Source organism: Diabrotica virgifera, chromosome 4 (genome assembly GCF_917563875.1).
Source record: "Diabrotica virgifera virgifera chromosome 4, PGI_DIABVI_V3a".
In the NCBI taxonomy this organism is placed as follows: domain Eukaryota; kingdom Metazoa; phylum Arthropoda; class Insecta; order Coleoptera; family Chrysomelidae; genus Diabrotica; species Diabrotica virgifera.
Window position 1 is genome coordinate 48,623,678 of NC_065446.1, and position 22,473 is coordinate 48,646,150.

At 31.8% G+C, this 22,473-nt stretch overlaps 1 protein-coding gene across 2 annotated transcripts in view; it reads right to left on the bottom strand.

Moving 5' to 3' along the window:
* Positions 1 to 22,473, bottom strand: part of LOC114329020 (dual specificity protein phosphatase 23-like) — a 206,115-nt gene that overhangs the window by 59,740 nt on the left and 123,902 nt on the right. The window contains exon 1 of one of the 2 annotated variants that reach the window (XM_028278034.2): positions 18,545 to 18,693. The exons of the other annotated variant lie outside the window; for it this stretch is intronic. Coding sequence (XP_028133835.2) covers positions 18,545 to 18,563 — 19 coding nt within the window. The 5' untranslated portion in view covers positions 18,564 to 18,693. Of the gene's footprint in view, positions 1 to 18,544; positions 18,694 to 22,473 lie in introns of those variants that run through there. 2 annotated transcript variants of the gene reach the window in all.

Below are 22,473 nucleotides of genomic sequence, written 5' to 3' on the forward strand. Positions count from 1 at the left end.
CTGGGTTTCAGTTTAACTGAAAATATGAATGTACAGATCATTTAAAATGAAAATGTTTTCTCATGTTCATTATTTGCTCTGTATAACTGAATCAGTTGGACTGCGTCAGCGAAACTGACAAGTGAGGACCCGCCTTAATTCAATTCAGTCATTCTGGAGCAGTAGTGGGAATACGCAAAATATAATTCTATTTTAGTGACGTCACGTTGCCTAGCAACCGTCGATTCTCCCATTATTAAATTCTATTTTGTGACGTCAGCAAAATAGAATTCTATTTGCTCTGGGCCCTGTTATAAAAAAGATATAACAAAATAAAATTATGTTTATTTAAACGTCATTCCATGTTTACATATCGAAACCTACCGGAGAGAGTGCATGCCTTGTCACATTAGGACTTTATAAGATTAGATGTTCCCGAAGAAAAAATTAAATTAAAAGGGTTCACAAATAAATAAAATTGAAATTATAACTGACATAGAAATATATTAAAATGCATATTAAAATTCAAGGAAGGTCTTAAGCACGTTCGTTACAGTAATAAGAAAAAACCTTTTTGCCTTATTACTAAAATTGTGTATTAGTTTACTATCAAAAGTAACACTAAACTCTGATTTTATAGGTATGATATTGATGCGACCTCGATATAATATTAACTTACTAATCGTGGTAATCTCTTTCTACTGATTTCCTCTTTTAATATAGGTAAACAAACCCTACTACATTCTGACGAGGAATTTGTGAACCCAATAGGTTCCATTTTAACACAATTAGAGCCGCTTCTTTGATTTTTCTCTTTTTACCATCAGTTTCTTTCAAGATTATTCTTGAGTCTTTCCACTGAACTATATCGATACATCAGTATCAGAGTGCACCAACTCAAAAAACATAGTTCTTCACAAATCAACTTTAACTTATTTTCTCTGGGAGCAAATATTTTTAATCTGTTGTAAATGGTCCATTTGTTTTTCAAATAGAACAAAATTTTGGAATTAGATGTTTATTGTATGGTTCTTTTAGATGATAATTTTTGATTAATTTTTTTTTAAAGAATTCAGATTTTTTTTTTGATTTGGTGCACTATGAAACTGTCGACACATGATTTTTTTAACAGTTAGTGCATTTTGTATAGGGTATTTGTATGGAACTCAATTAAAATTATTTATTTATTTTTCTTATAAAATCATTATTGTTTCCTTGTTATGAAAAAATATAATAAAATCAAAATAATTTTGAATTGTCTTATTATTATAACTATCTTATTTTTTTGTTGCTGGTCTTTCTCAACTCTTAGAATTTGTATTTCGCTCCATTTTATTTTGCCTCCGGCTTCATTTATATTAAAAATTTCATACACTTCGACATTTTCTTCTGTAACGTACCAGGCCGTCCAGTTTTCTTCTTCTCTTCTTCTTCTTTTTGTATAGACATGACTCTGTCTGTTTTTACAATGTGCCTCTAGTAAGTTGTCGTTCCATCATTTTCGTGGTCTTTCCACTGATCGTCTTTCTATTGGAGAACCGTCTCTCGCTGTCCTGGCTAATATAATATTTGTTGTCATCCGGCTTATGTGGTTATTCCATTCTATTCCTCGGTTCCTTACCTAGTTATTGAATGTTATCCACCTTACATCTCCGTCGTATATCTGTACTTCTAGCTTGTCGCATAGAGTCTTACTATCGATTTTTTGAAGGGTTTTCATCTCCGTTGTTTCGAGCAATCTTTTTGCCCTCTCTGTCGGGTCGTGTTTCTGCCGCGTATGTCATTATTGGTCTGATGACTGTTTTGTAAATTCTGCCTTTCATTTCTTTTCCGTTATTTTTATCGGAAGTTTTTTTAGCCAGGCTAATTATTATTGGTAACGTTTGCTATAAAATATAGAGCGGGTTTCCTTTTAGGTATCTTTTTTTCTTTTTATGTGAGGGCGTGCATCGCATCACCCTCATTTTGAGTATATCCAACTACTAAGCATTTGTGGGCTATGCTTTTTATTGTTAAGTTTTGACAGCAATATAAAAACCAGCAAGCAATGAACTTGTTTTTGTTTTCGCCCAGGCAATTATCGAAGTAAAATATATGCTCATATTGAGGTCCATGGTTCAATAGATACTGTCAAAGACACACACTTATTTCATTAAAATCTCTGCTTGCGATGCGTTCGTGCCACAAAAAACTATAGCCATGTTTGTGAGAAATATCAAATATAGTAAAGTTGTAACATGATAGGGTCTCATGTAAAAAGAAAATCACTCCGATCTCCATTTGGTAGTGATAATACAACTTGGAGATGAAAGCAACAAACTACAGTACTGTCATCTTCTTTTGATCCCCTGATATCCAACTCGTTTTTTAACCGAATCCGATTTTTGCTTTTGTATGTGCATCATACTTAAGTTGTTGTAATACTTTTTACAACACTGGTCTTTTTTGGCTGAAAAAAGGCAATATTAAATTCCCTGTTGAAAATCTTAGTGTAATAATGGAGTTTTACGGGAATTTTCAGTTCTCCTCTACATTTTTCTTGGTACAGTCTGTACATGGTGGCTAAGTTTAGAGATTTGTTTTTTCTTGCTCCGCAATAATGAGAGTCAATTACTGGAAAAGATTTGATCTGGGACCGCACGAATTCTTTTTCATCATCTAGCACCATTGGTCGCCAAGCATTTTTTTCCTCCGCGATTGTCATTCTGTGCAAACCGTAGCTCTGTTTTTTTTAATTGCTGTGCATGCTTTTTCATTATTATCCTATTCGAAATGTTCAAAGTGTTCATAAAGAAAACTTTACATACTCTAATTTTTTCATTTCTTATCTCAAAGTAATAAGCTCTATTTTCGCTTCTAAGACTCCCTGCTTTCTTATATAGTCGGTTCGCTAAACTCAGACACAACTGGCTAGTAACTTTAGTAAGTAATTTTGCCAATTTGGTTATTTTGGCAAAAAAAAATAATTACTAAATAGTTAATAATAATTACCAAATAGTTAGTAAGTCTTACAATTTTGGCAAAATTGGCCAAAAACAAAAAAATAACTACTTAAATCACTAGCCAGTTGTGTCTCAGTTTATCGAACCGACTATATTGATATTTTGGCTTAACTGGCATTACATTGTTAACTATAAAATCTCACTGCCTATTTACATCACCAAGACCCCAGTAGTTATTTAGCAGTTCTTCTCTTTCTGTATCACTAAATTTTTCCGAACAATTAATTTAGCAACGGTCAGTGCAAGCAGCTTTCAGATACAATTTTGAGTTAGTAGCTTACAATAGTTCTACCGATCAAGTTTCATTATGCACTAACTCAAAGTGATGCGGTATGAAACTACGACGTTCTAAACAAAATATTCGATTCTGCATGTTGACAAGTCAAAATTTTTACGATGGTGTTGGAATTTTGAGATGTTGTAATTTGAAACTGATAAATAAACATATTTTAACCATTTCCTCATACTTATCTCAATATTGAAAAATTTTGAGTTGGTGCAGTCTGATACTGATGTATAGATATGTTCATTGCCCCATGTGTGTTTATATATTTGGGATCTAGCAAATTCTCTATTTTTAATATAAGATTGTTTTTCACCTATTCTGACGCTTAATGGTCTTGGTGTTTCACCTAAATAAAAATGATAGCATTCACAAGGTAATTTATAAATTCAATCCTTTGTTCCTTCGTGTTCATTGTTATGTTTAGTTTTAGATAAAATATATCTTATGTGTTTGTTTTTTTGAATGTTATTAAAGTGTTGAATCAATTTCTTATAATTTTAAGTTTTTCGGATAATCCTTTTATGTATGGTATTTTTATTTTCCTCCATTTTTGGTCCATTCTTCCAAAATTCCTTATTTATAAACTACAAAGGATAATCATTTTTTTAATAAAACAGATGTTACCAAATGTTTTTCTTTAAAAAATGAATTTTTGTTAGAACAAGTAATTCTGGCTCTATTGTACATGGATTTAATGATTTAATTTAAGTGAAAATCACCAAGGCACGAAAATAAACAGACTACTACGATTCCTGAAAAAAATTTTAATCTAAGAAATAAAGCTTAACATAGGACAAATCCTCGCAATTTTTACAGAATGGACCGATTTGCATGAAAATTTGGAATTTCACCTTACCCTCTACTTCAAAATTTATACTTTAGGCCGAGAGGCGCTTTTTATTTTTTAAGGGTGAAAAAGCTTAAAAAGAGTGAAATTTGTTCAGATGCATTAAATAATTATTTTCTAATGCTCTAACTATATATGAAATACATTAAATATATCTAAGTACATACTTATATTTAATGATTTGTAGAGAGCGGAATATATGCAAAGTGCATATAGATGCATATATTGCATATTTTCAGACAACAAACACAACATTGCATATTTAAGCTAAACACGATTTATTTTGCATATTTTAAAAATAAATTATATAAAAGTTTAAAATTTTCCTCTCTTAGTTGGAATTTTATAATTTCGATATGAACGAGCTCTTTATTTATCTATCTATCGCTCATCTGGACTTACCCATTACTTCCTGAATTTAACAATTATGGGTGTTCCCAGAAAAATATTATTTTATTAGAGTAGCAAGTCGTAGGTACCTACCTGCTTTTAAGGGTCTAATAATTATTTTGTCAGTTTCCGGCCAACATTTGTTTAAAGTAAACGTTGTATCGTATTTAGTGTTTTTGAAGTGATTGGTATATATTAAATTTAAATATGTCTACCATTCAAAAAAGTGCTTGGATAAAGTGTTTTCCCGAGTTAAAGCTAAGTGGAGACAAAGTATTTTGCAAGGCCTGTTCCAAAATCGTAAGTTACATTCATTTTCACATTTCATTTTTTAAATGAGGAACTGACAAACAAAAGCATCATGTCCCACAAAAGAAATTTTCTGGAAAGAGTGTTTTTATTCGACAAATTCGCTTTTACTTCTATAAAGACGGACATAGAGAGAAGCATCAAAATACAAAAATCCATCAAATTGTAGACAATTCCGCTTTTGTTCTTCAGCTTAAGTAACGTACTTTGTTCTTTAAGTAACGTACAAATTGCTAAAGAACTTATGTTCATAAAAGTTAATTTTAGTTTTTTACCAGATCTAATAAAGTCACTAGAACAAAGGAATTTACAATTAAGTGATTCGGTTAATCTTGTTATCACTTTTTCTGCTCATTGTCAAAAAATTCCCGGAAATACAGGGATTACAATTAGAAATAAATTAAAAAATGTCTTAGAAAAAAATGAAGGCTTCGATTGTTTGAGGAAAGTTGTACGTATTTTTGAAGGAAACTTTTCTGAAGACCTGACGACTTAATATATTGTTTTATTTTTGAGTATTTTTAATATGCATTTGCATATTTAGACAAATTTAGAAAAAATACCTGCGTATTTGTAGTAAAAGTAATGCATATAAATGCGCATATTTTGGAAATGTTGTGTTGCATATATTCCGCTCTCTAATGATATGTAAACAAGCCATATACAAAGATATTTGAAAAATACTGGCGAACACCTCCAATATGAAAAATATACCTAGTGGAGTCACTGAAGGTGGATATGAGCTATTACCTCCGATTTCGTTGAACCTCCATCGATTTGCATGAAAATTGGTGAGTGGTTAGGGAATATCTCAAGGAACAGAGGTGACATGGTGCCAACTTGCGCTGTTACCTTGGGGGTGGATTCCACCCCCTTCTCGGGGGTGAAAATTATTCTATTAAAAATAACCCCATAATTCGATAGAGGGACAAATTTCAAGCAAAATTTGTTATATAAAGTTATTAAAATGAATCAAAACTTTTTGAGTTATTAAAGATCAAAGATTTTAATTTTTTTGGGAAAATTTCATGTTTTTAACCAATTTTTCATCAATAACTCAATCAGTTTTTAAAAAAAAATTATTATTACTAAAATTGAAGCTAATAAAAAATCAAAATAAATCCCTTACTAGAAAAACCTTTTAATGTTAACTAAAACTGAGTTAAAGATGATTGAATGTATATTTTTTTCGGCGAGTAAAAAACTCTAAGTATTCAAGCTGAAATAACTTTGCTACTTTGAAACTTATTAAACATTTGTCAAAGTACCTAAAAATATCTATCAAATGAGCACCCGAACATATTGATAGCGTTAAAATTTATGCTCAAAATTTTTTTCAAAATTTATCTTTTAAAAATCTTTCCAAAAAACGTTATTTTTTTTAATAACTCCGTTCGTGTTTACGATATCAAGTTTACCTAAAAACTGTTTGAAAGATAATTCTAAGTGCTATTTAAGTACGTTAAACCTAATCTTCTAAACCCCTTATTTTTTTAAAAAATAAAAGGATAAATGACCCCGGTTGCACGGTTCCCACAGTAAAATTTAAGATTTAAACGTTTCTATCTCGGTTATTTTTTATCCTATAGAAATAATAAAGCAGGTAAAATATTTGACATGGAAAAAACTAGAATTTGGTTATATACAATTTTTTATTTATATTGAGTATTTTTGGAGTTATTATCAAAAGAATATGAGAATTACAATAATTTTAAAAATTATGATTTTTTTTTTAAATTATATCTTTTTTTCAAAAATATGCATTCTAAACCGATCAAAATGATCTAAAACATTACTTATCCTAATATAATGAAGTTCTTTTAAGGATTACTATAAATTTAAATTTTTGTGGAAATGGCGTATGTTTTATTTTTCACTTTTTCCTAAAAAATTTGAAACGCTTCTTTTATTTTCATTATAACTTGCTTTTAACAATTTAGCAGGAATATTTTACACATTGCATCGTTTTCCCGTTATTTAAGCTTGAATACTTAGATTTGAGTACTCGTCGAAAAAAATACACATTCAATTGCCAATAACTCACTTTGAACTAACATTAGTTTAGTTCTTTATGTGAGGAATGTATTAAATTTTTATTATCTTCGATTTCAGTTATTATAACTTTTTTGTAAAAGCTTATAGTTTTTGATTTATACGTGAAAAACCGATTTAAAACTTTATATAACAAATTTTGCTTATAATTTGTCCCTCTATAGACTTATGGTATTATTTTTAATAAAATAATTTTCACCCCCGAGAAGGGGTGGCATCCAACCCCAGGGTAAAAGCGTAAGTTGGCATCATGTCACCTTTGTTCCTTGAAGTATCCTCTAATTACTCACCAATTTTCATGAAAATCGATGGAGGTTCAACGAAATCGGAGGTGAAAACCTTCAGTGACTGCACTAACCCACTTACACAACTAAACACATCAAAGATGTTTCAAGTTTAAACTGACGCTGCGAGCGTAGGTTCGTCCAGCCTAAAATTTACGGATACACGCATACACAAACATGTATATATACATATTCGTATGGGTTCTTTGGTTCCATATCGAGTATGAATCAATCTATGTGACATATGTGTATATAAAATTTCTAACGTACACAGTACAAAAAACACCGCTAACTTACTTATTATGCTTCCAATTCGGTCCAATTGGATTTCTCTATTTTTTAAAAATATTGGTTTTTTAACCATAACCTTTTCATTTTTGACGTTAAAGAGTTTGGCAACATGCATTTTGTAAAGCATTTTTGTAAAGCGTTTTGCATTTAAAGCCCTTAGGCTCAAAAATTAGTGACTTTGAAAGGGTTGGTAAAGGTAGTTTTTGCATGTTAGAATTTAATTATCAATATCTCACCAAATTTTTGCCTTACAAAAAATTTTCGCAAACCAACTTCTTGGTAATTAAAAAAGCTACAATTTTATATATAAATATTTTTTTCGTATCTCTGATGCTAATCTTTGTATTCTGAAGAAAAAGGTATTTTTTACCTAACCACAAAAATTCGTTATTTTCTTACAACTCCATTTTTGAAATACTAATCATTCTAAGCCGGTGGAACTTCTACAATCTATTATTAATACCTAAATAAAGAAGACTGCAAAAGTTATTATTATTAATACCTAAAAAGACCAATGACTAATTTTAATTAGGGTAGTAATTATGGGGTTGTTGTCGCTCTCCTTCTCGCTGAAAAAAATAGGGACTGACTTTCTTTTCATCATAAGTCACTCAATTTTTGAGATAGAGCGTTTTTTATTTTTAAAGGTAGATCTTTGTAAATAGTTTTCGGGTTTTTGACTTGGAAATTACAAAATTTAGCATTTGAGGAAGAATAGCTAACCTATAATAAAGTATAGCTTGGTTACTATTAGTCCCAAAGAAGATAAAAAATTTTTTATTTCTTCAAAATGTACATTTTTGTTAACAGGGTTGTTTTGATAAAACGAACAATTTTTGAGTTAGCAGAAAACTGGTTAAAAACTTTGATTTTTTCGATATAAATCTAACACTTTCGATAGCGAATAAATCGAATACTCTTAATTTTATCAAAAAAATGTATAGAACATTTTTTGCTTATAATTATCCGTTTTACCAAATTTTGTGGTCAAAATATAATACAAAATGTCCACCCTGAGATGGGATGGCAACCACCTTCATGGTAAAAGCGCATTTCGGCATCATATAGATTTTAATTCTTGGACTATCCACTACCTATTCTCAAATTTTCAAGCCAATCGATCTATTCTGTAAAAATTGCGAGGTGAAAACTTTCGGTTCCTGGACTATTTATCAATAAAGTGAATTTATTTTCTAGGTCAATTAAACTATAGACAGGAAACATTTCTTACTAACAATGTTAGTATTTAAAAGGATTCACGGGCATAGTTTACCGTACTTCAAAGCAAGAATTGCTACGTAAAGAGGTCTCCATTAATTATCCTAATAAATTGCTTTCAGTATCAAATATTCCTACAATATTTGATACGTAAAAGGTCAGTTAATTATGCAAATATTCATTACATGAAGAATTTTAATGAATTAACCGAAAACAAAAAATATTTTGACAGAGGAAAATTTTGTTTAAAACTTTTAATTTTCTGCTTTATTAGTTTAATTAAAAAATATAAATACATTTTGTAAAATATTAATGAATACATTTATTGCTGTTTAAACTACCAAAACTACAAAAGCTTTTTAATCGTTTCTCCTTTAAACAAGTTAGGCAAGATTGTTTTTAAAAAAATTTCCATATTATGGAATCGGTAAATAAATAGCAGTGGTAATAGTAAGGAGGTCAAATGAGCAGTGATGCGCAATCTAAGGTGTTGCTTCCTGATAACATCTCTAGCAACTAGTACTCAATTCTTATCCGCACCTCCAAGAAGTGTGGCTTAATCACATGGGTAAAATCTGGTAAACCTGAACAACCTTGCCGAAGATTGGGTAACTACTTATAGATAACAGAAGTTCACCTCTACGTCAACCAAACTCCTGTAGAAAGAGTGAAGCACTACAAATACTTCGGCACCATAATAATTGAAGAATGGACCAAGAACCAAGAGATAAGAGCGCGTATCGGAAAAGCTAGATCCACCTTCAACCGGATGGAGGCTTTCTTCAAGAGCCACAACCTCTCTCTTGGTATAAAAGTTAGAATGCTGCGATGCGATGTCTTCCCTCTTCTATTTGTTCAATCGTGGACTAGGGATGGCGGTTTTTGACAAAACACCGGTTTTCGGTTATACCGGTTTTTTTACTTACGGTTTAACCAGGCGGTTATAACCGTTCAAAAAAACCGGTTATTCCAAAACCGGTTTTCGGTTTTTTTAATCAATAGCCAATAGCCATTAGGTTAAAATTCTACATTTACATTGCACTTTAGTTTGTGATACTCGATTCAAATCGATATAAATATAGATACTATCGAAAGAATGTATCGATACCAAGATAATCAATCGACATATAAACAGCATTGGGATCGTATCCAACCGGGATGGAAAATAGAAATCAGTCATTAGTGTTAGTAACCAGTTATAACCGGGACAAAAAAACAACCGGAAAAACCGATTGTTGCAGAGTAAGAAAACCGGTTTTCGGTTATAACCGGTAGGTTTTTCCCATCCCTATCGTGGACTTTTAACGAAGATATGTGCAGAAAATTGGAAGCATTTGAGATGTATCTCTATCGGAGAATACTTAAAATCCCGTGGACTGACAGAGTCACAAATGAGGCGGCCCTCAGAAGAATGAAGAAGAAGCGAGAGGTACTGACCACCATCAAAACTCGAAAGTTACAGTACTTCGGACACATTATGCGAAATGACTCCAGATATGCCCTCCAACAAGCCATCCTACAAGGAAAATTTTTGGATAGCGGGATCCAGGAAGAAGAAGAATATCCTGGTTGAAGAACCTCAGAACCTGGTTCAACATAACATTTGTGTAGTTTTTCCTCGCTGCTGCGGATAAGATAGGTATTGATATGGTGATTGCCAACATTCGTAACGGATAGCCGATAGGCACATCAAAAAGAAGACTACTACTTACTACACTTTAAAACTATTTATACAGGGTGTTTGGTAAAGAATAGGCCATAGCTTAAACTTAGGTTCCTAAGGTTAAAAAAGGTCGATTTAAGCTAACTTACCTTGGTACAAAAGTTGATAATAACCGAAATACAGGGTGTCAAAATTAAACTTTTATTTTATTTATTTTTGAATATTTCCTGACAGGCATGGGACAATGACACGAAATTTGGTAAGTGCTGGTACTGTACACCCTACTAAATTATGTTAAACAAACGTTTCTGGCTACTACCAGAGGCGTACGACGGGGGAACGTGAATGGTTGACCCTTCCCAAATTCTACGCCACTGGCGGAATTCCTATTTTAGTGCAATTTATATATATAATAATAGTGTATATTTTTTTATTGTCCAATACTTTCTATGTAAATAACATACTCCTCATTCGTAACGATCAAGCCATTAGTTTTCGAGATATTTGAAGCTAAAAACGAAGGAGCATAATACATTATTAATCAAAATAAGTGTGCCTTTTCATTTATAACTTCAAATATCTCGAAAACTAATGACTTTATCGTTACGAATGAAGAGTATATTATTTTCATAGAAACTGTTATTATGCTAAAATAGCAGTTTTATCAGTGGTGTAGAATTTGGGAAGGGTCAACCATCACCTTTCCCCTGTCGTACCCCTCTGGTATTAACTAGAAACGAATATTTAACATAATTTAGTAGGGTGTACAGTACCTACACTTTCTGCCAGGTTATAAGGATATGTCAAATAGTTTTATAGTACCGGGCACACATAGTTCTTAAAGTTTTAAATAAAGAATAAAATATTTAAAAAAAAACGAATACTTTAAAATAATATGACATACCTATCCATGTCATGCTTGGCAGAAAATGTAGGTACTGTACACCTACTAATTTATCTTAAATAATCGTTTCTGGCTACTACCAGAGGCGTACGACAGGGGAAAGTGAATGGTTGACCCTTTCCAAATTCTACGCCACTAATGAAACTGCTATTTTAGCATAATTTTTAGATTCTGCAATACTTTTTATGCAAATAATATACTCTTCATTCTTAACGACAAAGTCATTAGTTTTCGAGATAGTTGAAGTTAAAAATGAAAAGGCACACTTATTTTGATTAGTGTATTATGCTCCTTCGTTTTTAGCTTCAAATATCTCGAAAACTAATGACTTTATCTTTACGAATCAACACTATGTTATTTACATAGAAAGTATTGGAGATTCAAAAAATTGCACTAAAATAGCAATTCCGCCAGTTGCGTAGAATTTGGGAAGGGTCAACCATTCACGTTCCCCAGTCGTACGCCTCTGGTAGTAGCGAGAAACGTTTGTTTAACATAATTTAGTAGAGCGTACAGTACCTACACTTTGTGCCAAGTATCATAAGGATATGCCAAATAGTTTTATAGTACCGGGCACATATAATTCTTAAAGTTTTAAATAAAGAATAAATTATTTAAAAAAACGAATACTTTAAAATAATATGACATATCCATGTCATACTTGGCAAAAAGTGTAGGCACTGTACACCCTACTAAATTATGTTAAATAATCGTTTCTGGCTACTACCAGAGGCGTACGACAGGGGAAAGTGAATGGTTGACGCTTCCCAAATTCTACGCCACTGATGAAACTGCTATTTTAGCATAATTTTTAGATTTTGCAATACTTTCTATGCAAATAATATACTCTTCATTCGTAACTATAAAGTCATTAGTTTTCGAGATATTTGAAGTTAAAAATGAAAAGGCACACTTATTTTGATTAGAGTATTATGCTCCTTCGTTTTTAGCTTCAAATATCTCGAAAACTAATGACTTTATCGTTACGAATGAACAGTATGTTATTTACATAGAAAGTATTGGAGATTCAAAAAATTGCACTACAATAGCAATTTCGCCAGTGGCGTAGAATTTGGGAAGGGTCGACCATTCACGTTCCCCCGTCGTACGCCTCTGGTAGTAGCCAGAAAAGTTTGTTGTAACATAATTTAGTAGGGTGTACAGTACCAGCACAACTTACTAAATTTTGTGTTGTTGTTCCATGCCTCAAAAATAAATAAAACAAATTTTAAACACTGACACCCTATATTTAGGTTATTATCAACTTTTGTACTAAGGTAAGTTAGCTTAAATCGACCTATTTTAAAGTCAGGAATCTAAGGTTAAGCTATGGCCCATTTTTTACCAATCACCCTGTATATTATTATCTAAACGAAACTGTTCTGCTTTTTTTGAGCATGTTTCTTCTATAGGCTCACCAATCATATGGACCAGTAACAGATTCTGTAAGTGAAACATTTGAAACTTTACTTGTTCACAATATAACAAGCAGGTGGATTTAGTAAGTCCTAGGTTTGCACCCAACGCAACGTAACCGGAAGTAAAACCTGAAGTCGATATTTTAACTCTTCGTCGATCTATAAGCAATTTTACTAATTTTGAGTTATTTTAAACAAACTTCCGATCATAACAATTTAACTTAAAATGACTCCAAAGCCAGAACTTAATACCATATAGTACTTCCGGTTGCAACTCTCGAACCGGAAGTCCAGGGTCAAATTTCTTACCTTTTATACCATCTTTGGTTTATGGGCTCTCATTCGACACCTCATTTGTCATTCTATCTGTTCTAATGACGAAGAAGTTGTGTTTATAGACGGACAGACAGACATAGATAATTTAAGGTTTTTTTAATGCAAAATGGGTGAAAACAACAAAATGTGCCTTACCAGGCTCATTATAATTATGTTCTTAAAGTGTTCATGTGTGGCATGCTGGCCACACGAAAGCCTCTTTTAACAAATAAACCAAGTTATACTGAATAAATCAATAGAAGTAATAATCTAATATTATGTCCTGTTCATCAACTTTTAGCAGGCCTACGATACGGTAAAGCGGCAACAGATGTACGAACTAATCAAAGAGATGGGCCTACCAAGTAAAATCCTCAGGATGGTAAAAATGACTATGGATATTACAACAAATAAAATGGCATGAAAGGGGCATAAATCAAATAATTTTGAAATATAGGAATGATTAAGACAAGGAGACCCACTATCAACGACTCTTTTTAATGTAATACTGGAAGGAATAATAAAAAAAGTAAAATAAACACACAGGAAACGATTTTTAAAAATGGCCATCAATGTATAGAATTCGCAGATGATCTAACACTATTAACGACAAGTAAGAAAGAGCTAAACAAATTAATGAGCTATATAATAAAAGAAGCAAAAAGGTTTGGTCTCCTCATAAATGAGGAACAGACAAAATTCATGATAATTGGAGAAAGAGATAAAGAAAAGGAAGACAATTTCACATTGGAGATAAAGGAGAAAATTCATGCGCATTTAAAAGAGTTTCAGAATTTACTTACCTGGGTGTAAAAGTAGATGAAAAGGGACATGGGGAAGGGGAGATAAAAGCAAGAATAGCAAAAGGAAACAAAAAGTATGGGGCATTGCAATCATTATTGAAATCCAAATATGTCTCAATAAAAACAAAACTAAGAATCTACAAAACAGTTATCAGACCTACAGCTACATATATGCATGTGAAACATGGGTGCTTAAAAAATCAGAAATAGACCTTTTCAAAAGATGGGAGAGGAAAATTCAAAGAGTAATATATGGAGGTGTAAAAAGAGATGGTCAATGGAGAAGAAGAAATAATAAGGAACTTGAAGAACTATACAACGGACCAAAAATAACGACGGTAATCAAAGCACACAGAATCCGATATTTAGGACACATTGAAAGAATGGGAAAGGAAAGAATGCCAAAAATGGTACTATCACGTAAACCAATACAAAAAAGAAGAATAGACCAAGAAGGAGATGGAAAGACAGCGTATATGAAGACTTACAAAAAAGTAATATTGTGATATTGTGAACTGAAAAGAAAAAGCTTTGGACAGAAAACAATGGAAGAAAGTGTTTAAAAAAAATAACGCAAAAGATGAAAAGCATATTAAGTTGTGAGATAAAAAGAAATGAAACTAGTAGAGGTGTGAAATTTAGCAATAAAAACCTACAAATTTATATTCTATTTATTGTTTCCCACCTTTAGACGTATCAGACGAGTTTGGCAACTGTCACTGTGACAGTGACAGTTTTAGTTGACATACTCCTCTGATACGTCTAAAGATGGGAAACAATAAATATAATGTAAATTTATAGGTTTTTATCGGTAAATTCCCCACCTCTACTAGTTTAATCTCACAACTTAATATGTTTTCCATCTATTGCGTTATTTTGCCGGTTATGATTGCGCTCATCAACCTGTTTGGTGTGCATATTTTTGAAAAAAGATTTTAATTAATAAAGTCTGAATTTTTCAAATTTTTGTTATTTTAATTTTCTTTTGATAATAACTTCAAAAATACTCGATATACGTAAAAATATTACAAAACAAAATCTGAGTTTTTTTAAGTAACATCTTTCGTTTTTTTTTAACTTATTTACCCTTTTCTTTCTTAAGAGAGAAACGTTTAAAGCCTAAATTTTACTGCGGCAACTGGTCTTTTCAATTGAACGGGAACTTTCAATTTTTTTTTGATCAACCTGATATCGTAAAAATAAATAGAGTTATTTTAAAAATTTTTTTTTAGAAAGAATTTTAGAGCATAAATTTTGATGCCATCAACTTCCTCCGTAGCTCATTTAAAAGGTACTTCTAAATACTTTGACAAAATGTTTAAATAAAATTTTAACTGACCATGATTTTGCAGTTCTGCGAGTTCTTCTTTATATATTTAATATATATCAGACAAATCCACTAACATTGGCAGCTTCATACACGTTGGAAAATCAATTTATTTACATAAGAAAATCTTTCTTTTAAATCAGCCGATAGAATATTCAGATGATTTACAATAACAAGTACAGCGGTATCATAATATATTTCACATTTTTAGAGCCAATGAAACTGTTCAAGATTTTGTTGTTAATATGTTTCGACATAGCTCAATGAAACAAAATATCTTTGTTTTGCATCGACAAGAGTTTTATTTGTTTCTTGAAGTTGATTATTTAATATATATTTAGTTATTAAACAATTTTCGGCTAAATAACTCACAAATGCTTTACCATCGATTGTTAACAGATACTAACTTCATTTCAGGTTTGTTACTTAAAAAATCACAGCTCCATAAATCTTTTCAAACAGTTCCCTTTAGATTGCCATCTAACATCAGTATGAAGTAAGGTAAAAGTCTCACGTGGTCTTAATTTTTAACATACCCATTAGTGAACAACTAGATCTAGATAAAGTGATAAAATAAAGGAAACAGGGGAAAAACGGGTTAAGTCACGATTTGGCGAATTTAAGATATTGACGTTATCCTATAGAACATAATACGTTAGATTTTGTTGTAAACATACCTCTCAGGACACAAATACGATACGTTAGGAAATATTTAATAAGAAAAATATCATGTACAGGGGAATAACGTGATAAGTCCGTATAGTGCCGAGCAAAAATGGGTTAAGTCGGCTATCTCTTGGACCTTGGATCTCAGATATGTAGTTTAAAAACATAATGGTAAATTACAAATTTTGACTCCAAAAACTTTGGTGTCTTAGCCTTTTGAACTTTTTATTTCTTTATGTTAAAATCATAAAATTTGACTTAGCTTGTTTTCCCCTGTACCCTTCAAATGTAGAATCGAGATAGCCTGCACAACATTTTTAAAATAAGGTCATTCCTTTGTAATGATGACTTGCAACTTCAACTTCGAAAGCGTATGTTGAAATGTTACATTTGGTCAGTCCCTCTATACGGTGTCGAAGCATGGACATTAAAAATATCCACCATTAATCGTTTGGAGGCCTTTGAAGTGTAGCTGTGCACATATGTACAGGGTTATTCACCATATTTTGACCCCCCTGTAAACTGCTTTATTTACAGAATTAGAAAAAAATGTAAAAAACAGAAGTTAATATTCGATTTTTAAATTATGATTTTTTGACATATATATCTTACTAGTAACGTCATCCATTTGGGCGTGATGACGTAATCCACTATTTTTTTTTAAAGTGAATAAGGATCGAGTGCTAGCTCATTTGAAAGGTTATTCAATTCCCTATTCAGTAATATAAACATTAACATGATTAATGATATAGGGTGTCCAAAAAAATTTTTTTAAATTAAATTAATTGTCACAAAAAGAAGAATGTATATAATTTATTTAATTCAAACTACATTCTACTGCTGTCAGAAAACAGAAATAAACATAAATAAGTTGCCACCCATCTGCCTCTTGGCAGTTTGAACATTGAATTTAAGCAAAAATCAATGTTCATTTGTGCCATAAACCTTCATATCTGTTTTTTAACAGCAGCAAAATGTATTTTAAATTAAATAAATTACATACATTTTTCTTTTTGTGTCAATTAATTTAACTCAAAAATTTTTTTTCGGACACCCTGTATAATTAATCATGTTAATGTTTATATTACTGAATAGGGAATTGAATAATCTTTCAAATAAGCTAGCACTCAACCCCTATTCCCATTAAAAAATAGTCGATTACGTCATCACGCCCAAATGGATGACGTCACTGGTACGATATATATGTCAAAAAATCATAATTTAAAAATCGAATAACTTTTGTATTTTACTTACTTACTTACTTAGTCCTAAGCCTTTCTACCTTTAGGTGTAAGGCTATTGTATTTTACATTTTTTTCTAATTCTATAAATAAAGCAGTTTACAGGGAGGTCAAAATATAGTGAATAACCCTGTACCATGGATGGCTCTGCTGACAAATGTAGCAGTCCTTAAGAGAGCAAATGCTCCTCGCGAACTGCTTGATAATATCAAATGTACAAAGATGGCCTATTTTGGACACGTAGTAAATGTCTACTTTTCAACTTATTATGATGGGCAAAATCGAAGGACGCAAAGGAATTGGTAGAAAACAGGCCTCTTGGTTGAAGAATATCAGGGAGTGGACAGGTATAAAGAAAGCAGAGCAACTATTTGGAATAGCTCGAGTCAAAGACAGTTTCGCCATGTTAATCGCAACGTTAAGAGGACTTGATAGGTCACGTTAAGAAGAAGGTCCTAATTTTGTTCTTCACAAAATATCTTGAAGAGACGGTCACAGTAGCTATTCGATTTAATAACATTAACACACTTTATTACAGAATGTAATACTTCATTTAGAACAGGTGAAATATTTTTAGGTACTAAGTTTTCCTTAGGAATAACACAAAGCACAAGAATCATTTCTGGATTCGCATTTTTCATCAATTTTAAGCAGGCATTTTTCTTGCCTATCATATTAGGAACACCATCTGTAGCACAAGATATAAGTTATCAATATCAGTGTCTCTCAAAGTTGATTCATCCTTTTGTACTGAGGAATTTCTTGTTTTCAGTTTTTCAACAAGTTGTTTTTCAATATCTTACACCATTTCGTATATTCTTCTGTTAACAGTATTGTTACTGAGTGGCATAGTTTTTATACATCTTTGTCATCTTTTTCAAGAACCGTTTTAAGAAATGAGGATATTGACGGGTTTATTAAATTCTCTCCAATATGATGATTTTTTCCAGTTTTAGCGAAGAGTAAAAAAGTTAATAGCTAGCGTCAGGAACACGATTATTATTTGAAGTATAAGCAGTAAATGAGACTTTAAATTTGATTTAAATGACTCGGGGTGAAAGGGTTAAAGTTGTGTGGAGTTCATATTCAAATTGCCCCACTTAACAATCAAGTTGCCCCCCGTGGGGTATGGGCCCCACGTTGGGAGACACTGCTCTAACCACTCACCAATTTTCTTAAAAATCGATGAGGGATTTACCGAAATCGGTTGTAACAGTTGATTTTTACTTTCATATACCGCACTCCCACTAAAATCAGCATAGAAACATCTGAGAAATAATATCTATCTCAATATCTAAATAAGCAAATTATTTTACCTTTAATAAACATTAAAGCCATTTTGTGACACAAATAAACCGATGAAAAAGCTTTTTAAACAAGCCTAATATGGCTTCTAAGATATATTAGATACTGAAATTGAATATACCTCAAAATGCTTTCTACCTAATCATTGTCAATTTGCATTAATGGGTTTCTAGTGAAAGCCATCATAGTACTAGCTTTGAAAAATACTATCTAACTCAATATTTAAATAAGCAAATTATTTTACCTTTTAGTGCTTCGGCCATTTTGTGACACAAATCAAATAAAACAATGAAAAAGCTTTTTAAACAAGCTTCATATTGCTTGTAAAAGAGAAAGTTTTTGCGAACTAAATTATTTGAAAATTTCCGTTTCCTATTTGTAGAGAATAAATAAATGACCTAGACTTTCAAGCGCAAGCTGCCAAGATAGTTTGACGCTGAAAGTTAGAGATGGGATAATTCTTGTTTGTATAGTGTGTTCTATTCATTTAAAATTTAATGAATATTATTATTATTATTAAAAAATAAGTAAGGGCAGAGGAGCAAGCTCCTATTATGCTCAAAAAACAAAGAAACATTTCATTATAAAATTAATAACAAATTCTAAAGTTACGATCAAGATGGATAACAAAATTATGGAAACAGTAGATGATAATGCGGTCCTAAAAATAATGGTGTCCTATTATAAATCAAATAAAGAACAATCAAGTCTACTTTTGAATATGTTTACACTAGGTGCCGATATGGTATCTTGGTCCAAGTTATTCCAGATATTAAATATTCTGTTAGACAAGAAGTTCACTTTGGATCTTGCTGTTGTCTGTTCCATCTTTAATTTGCAACGATGGCCTCTTAATCTTTCGTCTTGATTTAGAGTAAACATGGCATTCAGCCATGGAGGGTCTATCTTCATAATTAGGTCTTACACGGCCAAAAGCCAGTCTTGTGGCTTTCCGCTGAACATTTTCAAGTAGGCTTTTATCGCGACTGAGATCTGGATTCCACACTGGCTCGGCAAACTCAAGAATAGGTCTGACGTATATTGTGTACAGTTTACTAACAGAGGTTAAAGATACATCGTGTAAAGCATTTATGGATCAGAAACAGTTTCGAATTTGCACGTTTATAAACCAACACTATGTGATCAGACCAATTTAAATCACTAATAATTAGATGCCTCAGAAGCCAATCGGTGTAAGTCAATAAGTGTTTAAAATGAGATACTAAGACCCTAACAACACAAAACATTCCAGGAATGTACTATCAAAGTTCTATTAATGTTTGAATGTACTGGACATTCAAGGAACATTCGGTGAATATCTGATTAAGTTATTCGTGGAATGTTACCACAAGACATTCTATGAACATAGTACCAATGTCCTATATTTTAAGAGAGGCCATTTACTATTCAATTTGCATTCATTTTCAAATTTGCTGCGCGTGTATATGTATTTAGGCAATCCAAACCACTTGACTTCTGGTTCTGGTTGGCATGGCATACAGCACAGGTTACAGAGGTTATGTTTGTAATATCATCATTTCACTGTTTATCGTCATATTTTGGATTCATTTGGATTTCGTTTGCTGTATTTTGTGAACTTTATAAACTTTACCACACTTCAAAGTGATTATTTAAGGAAATTATGTTTGAAGAAAGGTAGGGCAAACAATTTTTATCAATGTTCATTTTTCTCTGATATTTATCAATATTGATGAATTTTGCAAGCAATAACATTATTTCTTTTATTGTTTTAGATATTTATTGAAGCTGAAAATAATTGAGGATTTAGATCCATATACAATTCAGTCATAATTGGATTTTACCATAAAGTGCATTCCACCAAATTACTATTATAGATATTATAGATGAAAGCATACAAAAGCCTTCAGGCACATACATATTTTACAGCTGGATTTGTTTTTAAAGTTGGAGTAAAGTTGGAGGTCACAAGCAACAACTTCGTAAGTACCTACAAGAATATTGAGGAAATCCAGCTCCTGGATACTACTGGGCAAACTAGAAGATTGAAGAGGACAAAGCCTTTTGAACTAGTTTGAGTGATAGTGAAAAGCAGAGCATAATGCTTGTGTGCATGTGTATGTTAGAATAGTGCGGTTAGAAAAGCAGAGCATAGTGCTTGTGTGCCTGTTAGATTAGATAAGAGACGCTATGGGTAAGCTCTTCATTTTAAGGAACAGTAGTAATTTAGGTTAAATTAAAATTGCTCATTGGTCAGAGTTATGACCAGATTGTAATTCTAATGAACAATTCAATACAATGAATCGTCATCGTAGTGATGATTATGGAAAAAAATATATGACAAGATTTTGTGCAATAAAAATGTTTATATTTATGAAGGATGTATTATTTGGTATGGCTACATATACAGTCGGAAAAATGAAAGAATACCCATGAATGAACATATAAAACACGCTGTATTTTCCTGTCACCGTGTCACAAAGAAAATTGTCCAGTGCAAGTAACAATAATTATTACATGTACTTGTGCTGACCAGTTTTTTGTGTGACATGGTGACAGGAAAATACAGAGTGTTTTATATGTTCGTTCATGGGTATTCTTTCATTTTTCCTACTGTACTTCTGGTATATCGTCGGTGATGTGACAATACCTCCTATCTGCTTTTTCATGAATTTTGTAGGAGATGAAAAACTTGTTTGGGCCACCTCATGTTTTCATATATTTTTTGATTTGTTTTGTAGTAAATTCAACTATCTATTTACTACAAAACAAGTCAAAACTTACGTATGAAAACAGGAGGTGACCGTAAAAAATGTTTTTCGTCTCCTGCAAAACTCATGAAAAAACATATAGGAGGTACCCACATAACAATGATGTTCGCATCATGTTCTAAGCATATCCTACCAACATTCGTCGAAGTATATCCTTTTTAGTATATGCGTAGTACAAGCATAGCATGTACCATAAAAAACATTCTAAATTTCATGTTCTTTGCATGTGCCTCAAAGAATATTCTTGCACCGAATATACTGAGCACATTCGGGTACGTAGTATCTCGGAATGTTCGTAAAAGTTTATTCTTAGAATATACCTTAATCGAATATTCTTAGTATATGCGTAAGTATATGCAAAAGTATATGCTTAACACATACTTGTATATACTTTTAAAATATCTTAAAAAGAATATACTGTATGTACCTATAGGAAGAAGAATAATGTTAGCCTATAGATTATCAACTTCGCGTTAAGAATAATTAATCAAATTTATGTATTTTGGTAGGTACTAGTGAACTATCTAATTCATTTTTTTTAACCGTTTTAATTGTATGGTAAAAAGTTTAAAACTTAATTCTATTGAAGAAAAATGAGAAATTCTCGTTTCGTTTTCAGTTGAAATGAATATACCATTTTGATTTGAGTTTATACCATAAGTATTTTTACCTATAATTTTCGGGAATCCGGAAACGGCCATTCATTGTCATTCTGACCCTTGCAGTGCATTTTATACCTACACAAGGGAAGGGGGTAGGTAACAAAAGAGCAAAATATGAAAATAGTTTCCAGTACAGTTATGCATTTATGTCTACGCTGTAAGGTAGGACCAAGTATTTCTAGCTACAAGGACTAAAACATTTTTAAGAACATAAAAAGCAGTTTGAAAATAATAAATTGATATTGGTACTTCAATATTTCCTAAATACCTAGTAAGTAAAAGTATGTATAATGTATATAGATACCTATAAATTTTAGTAATTTACATACATATTATATATATTTGGCTATTATATAATTATATAAGCAGCATTTTTATTTTGATGTGCACATAATAACTAAATATAACTTATATTTTATATATAGGCTACTTACCCATACCCTAACAACACACAACATTCCAGGAATGTACTACCAAAGTTCTATCAATATTTGAATGTCCTGGACATTTAGGGAACATTCGGTGAACATCTGACTAAATTATTCCTGGAATGTTACCATAAGACATTCTGTGAACATACTACCAATGTTCCTATTCCTATATGTTCATTTACAAATTCACGGCGCATGTATTTGTGCGTGGTGCTTAGAGGGGCATCACGTGACTAAAAACGACCAATGACCTCACTTCAGACTTCGGTGCTTCGGCCATCTTGGCATGCATCTTGGCCTTGGCCACCGTGTGGCCACCTTGCCGTGCCG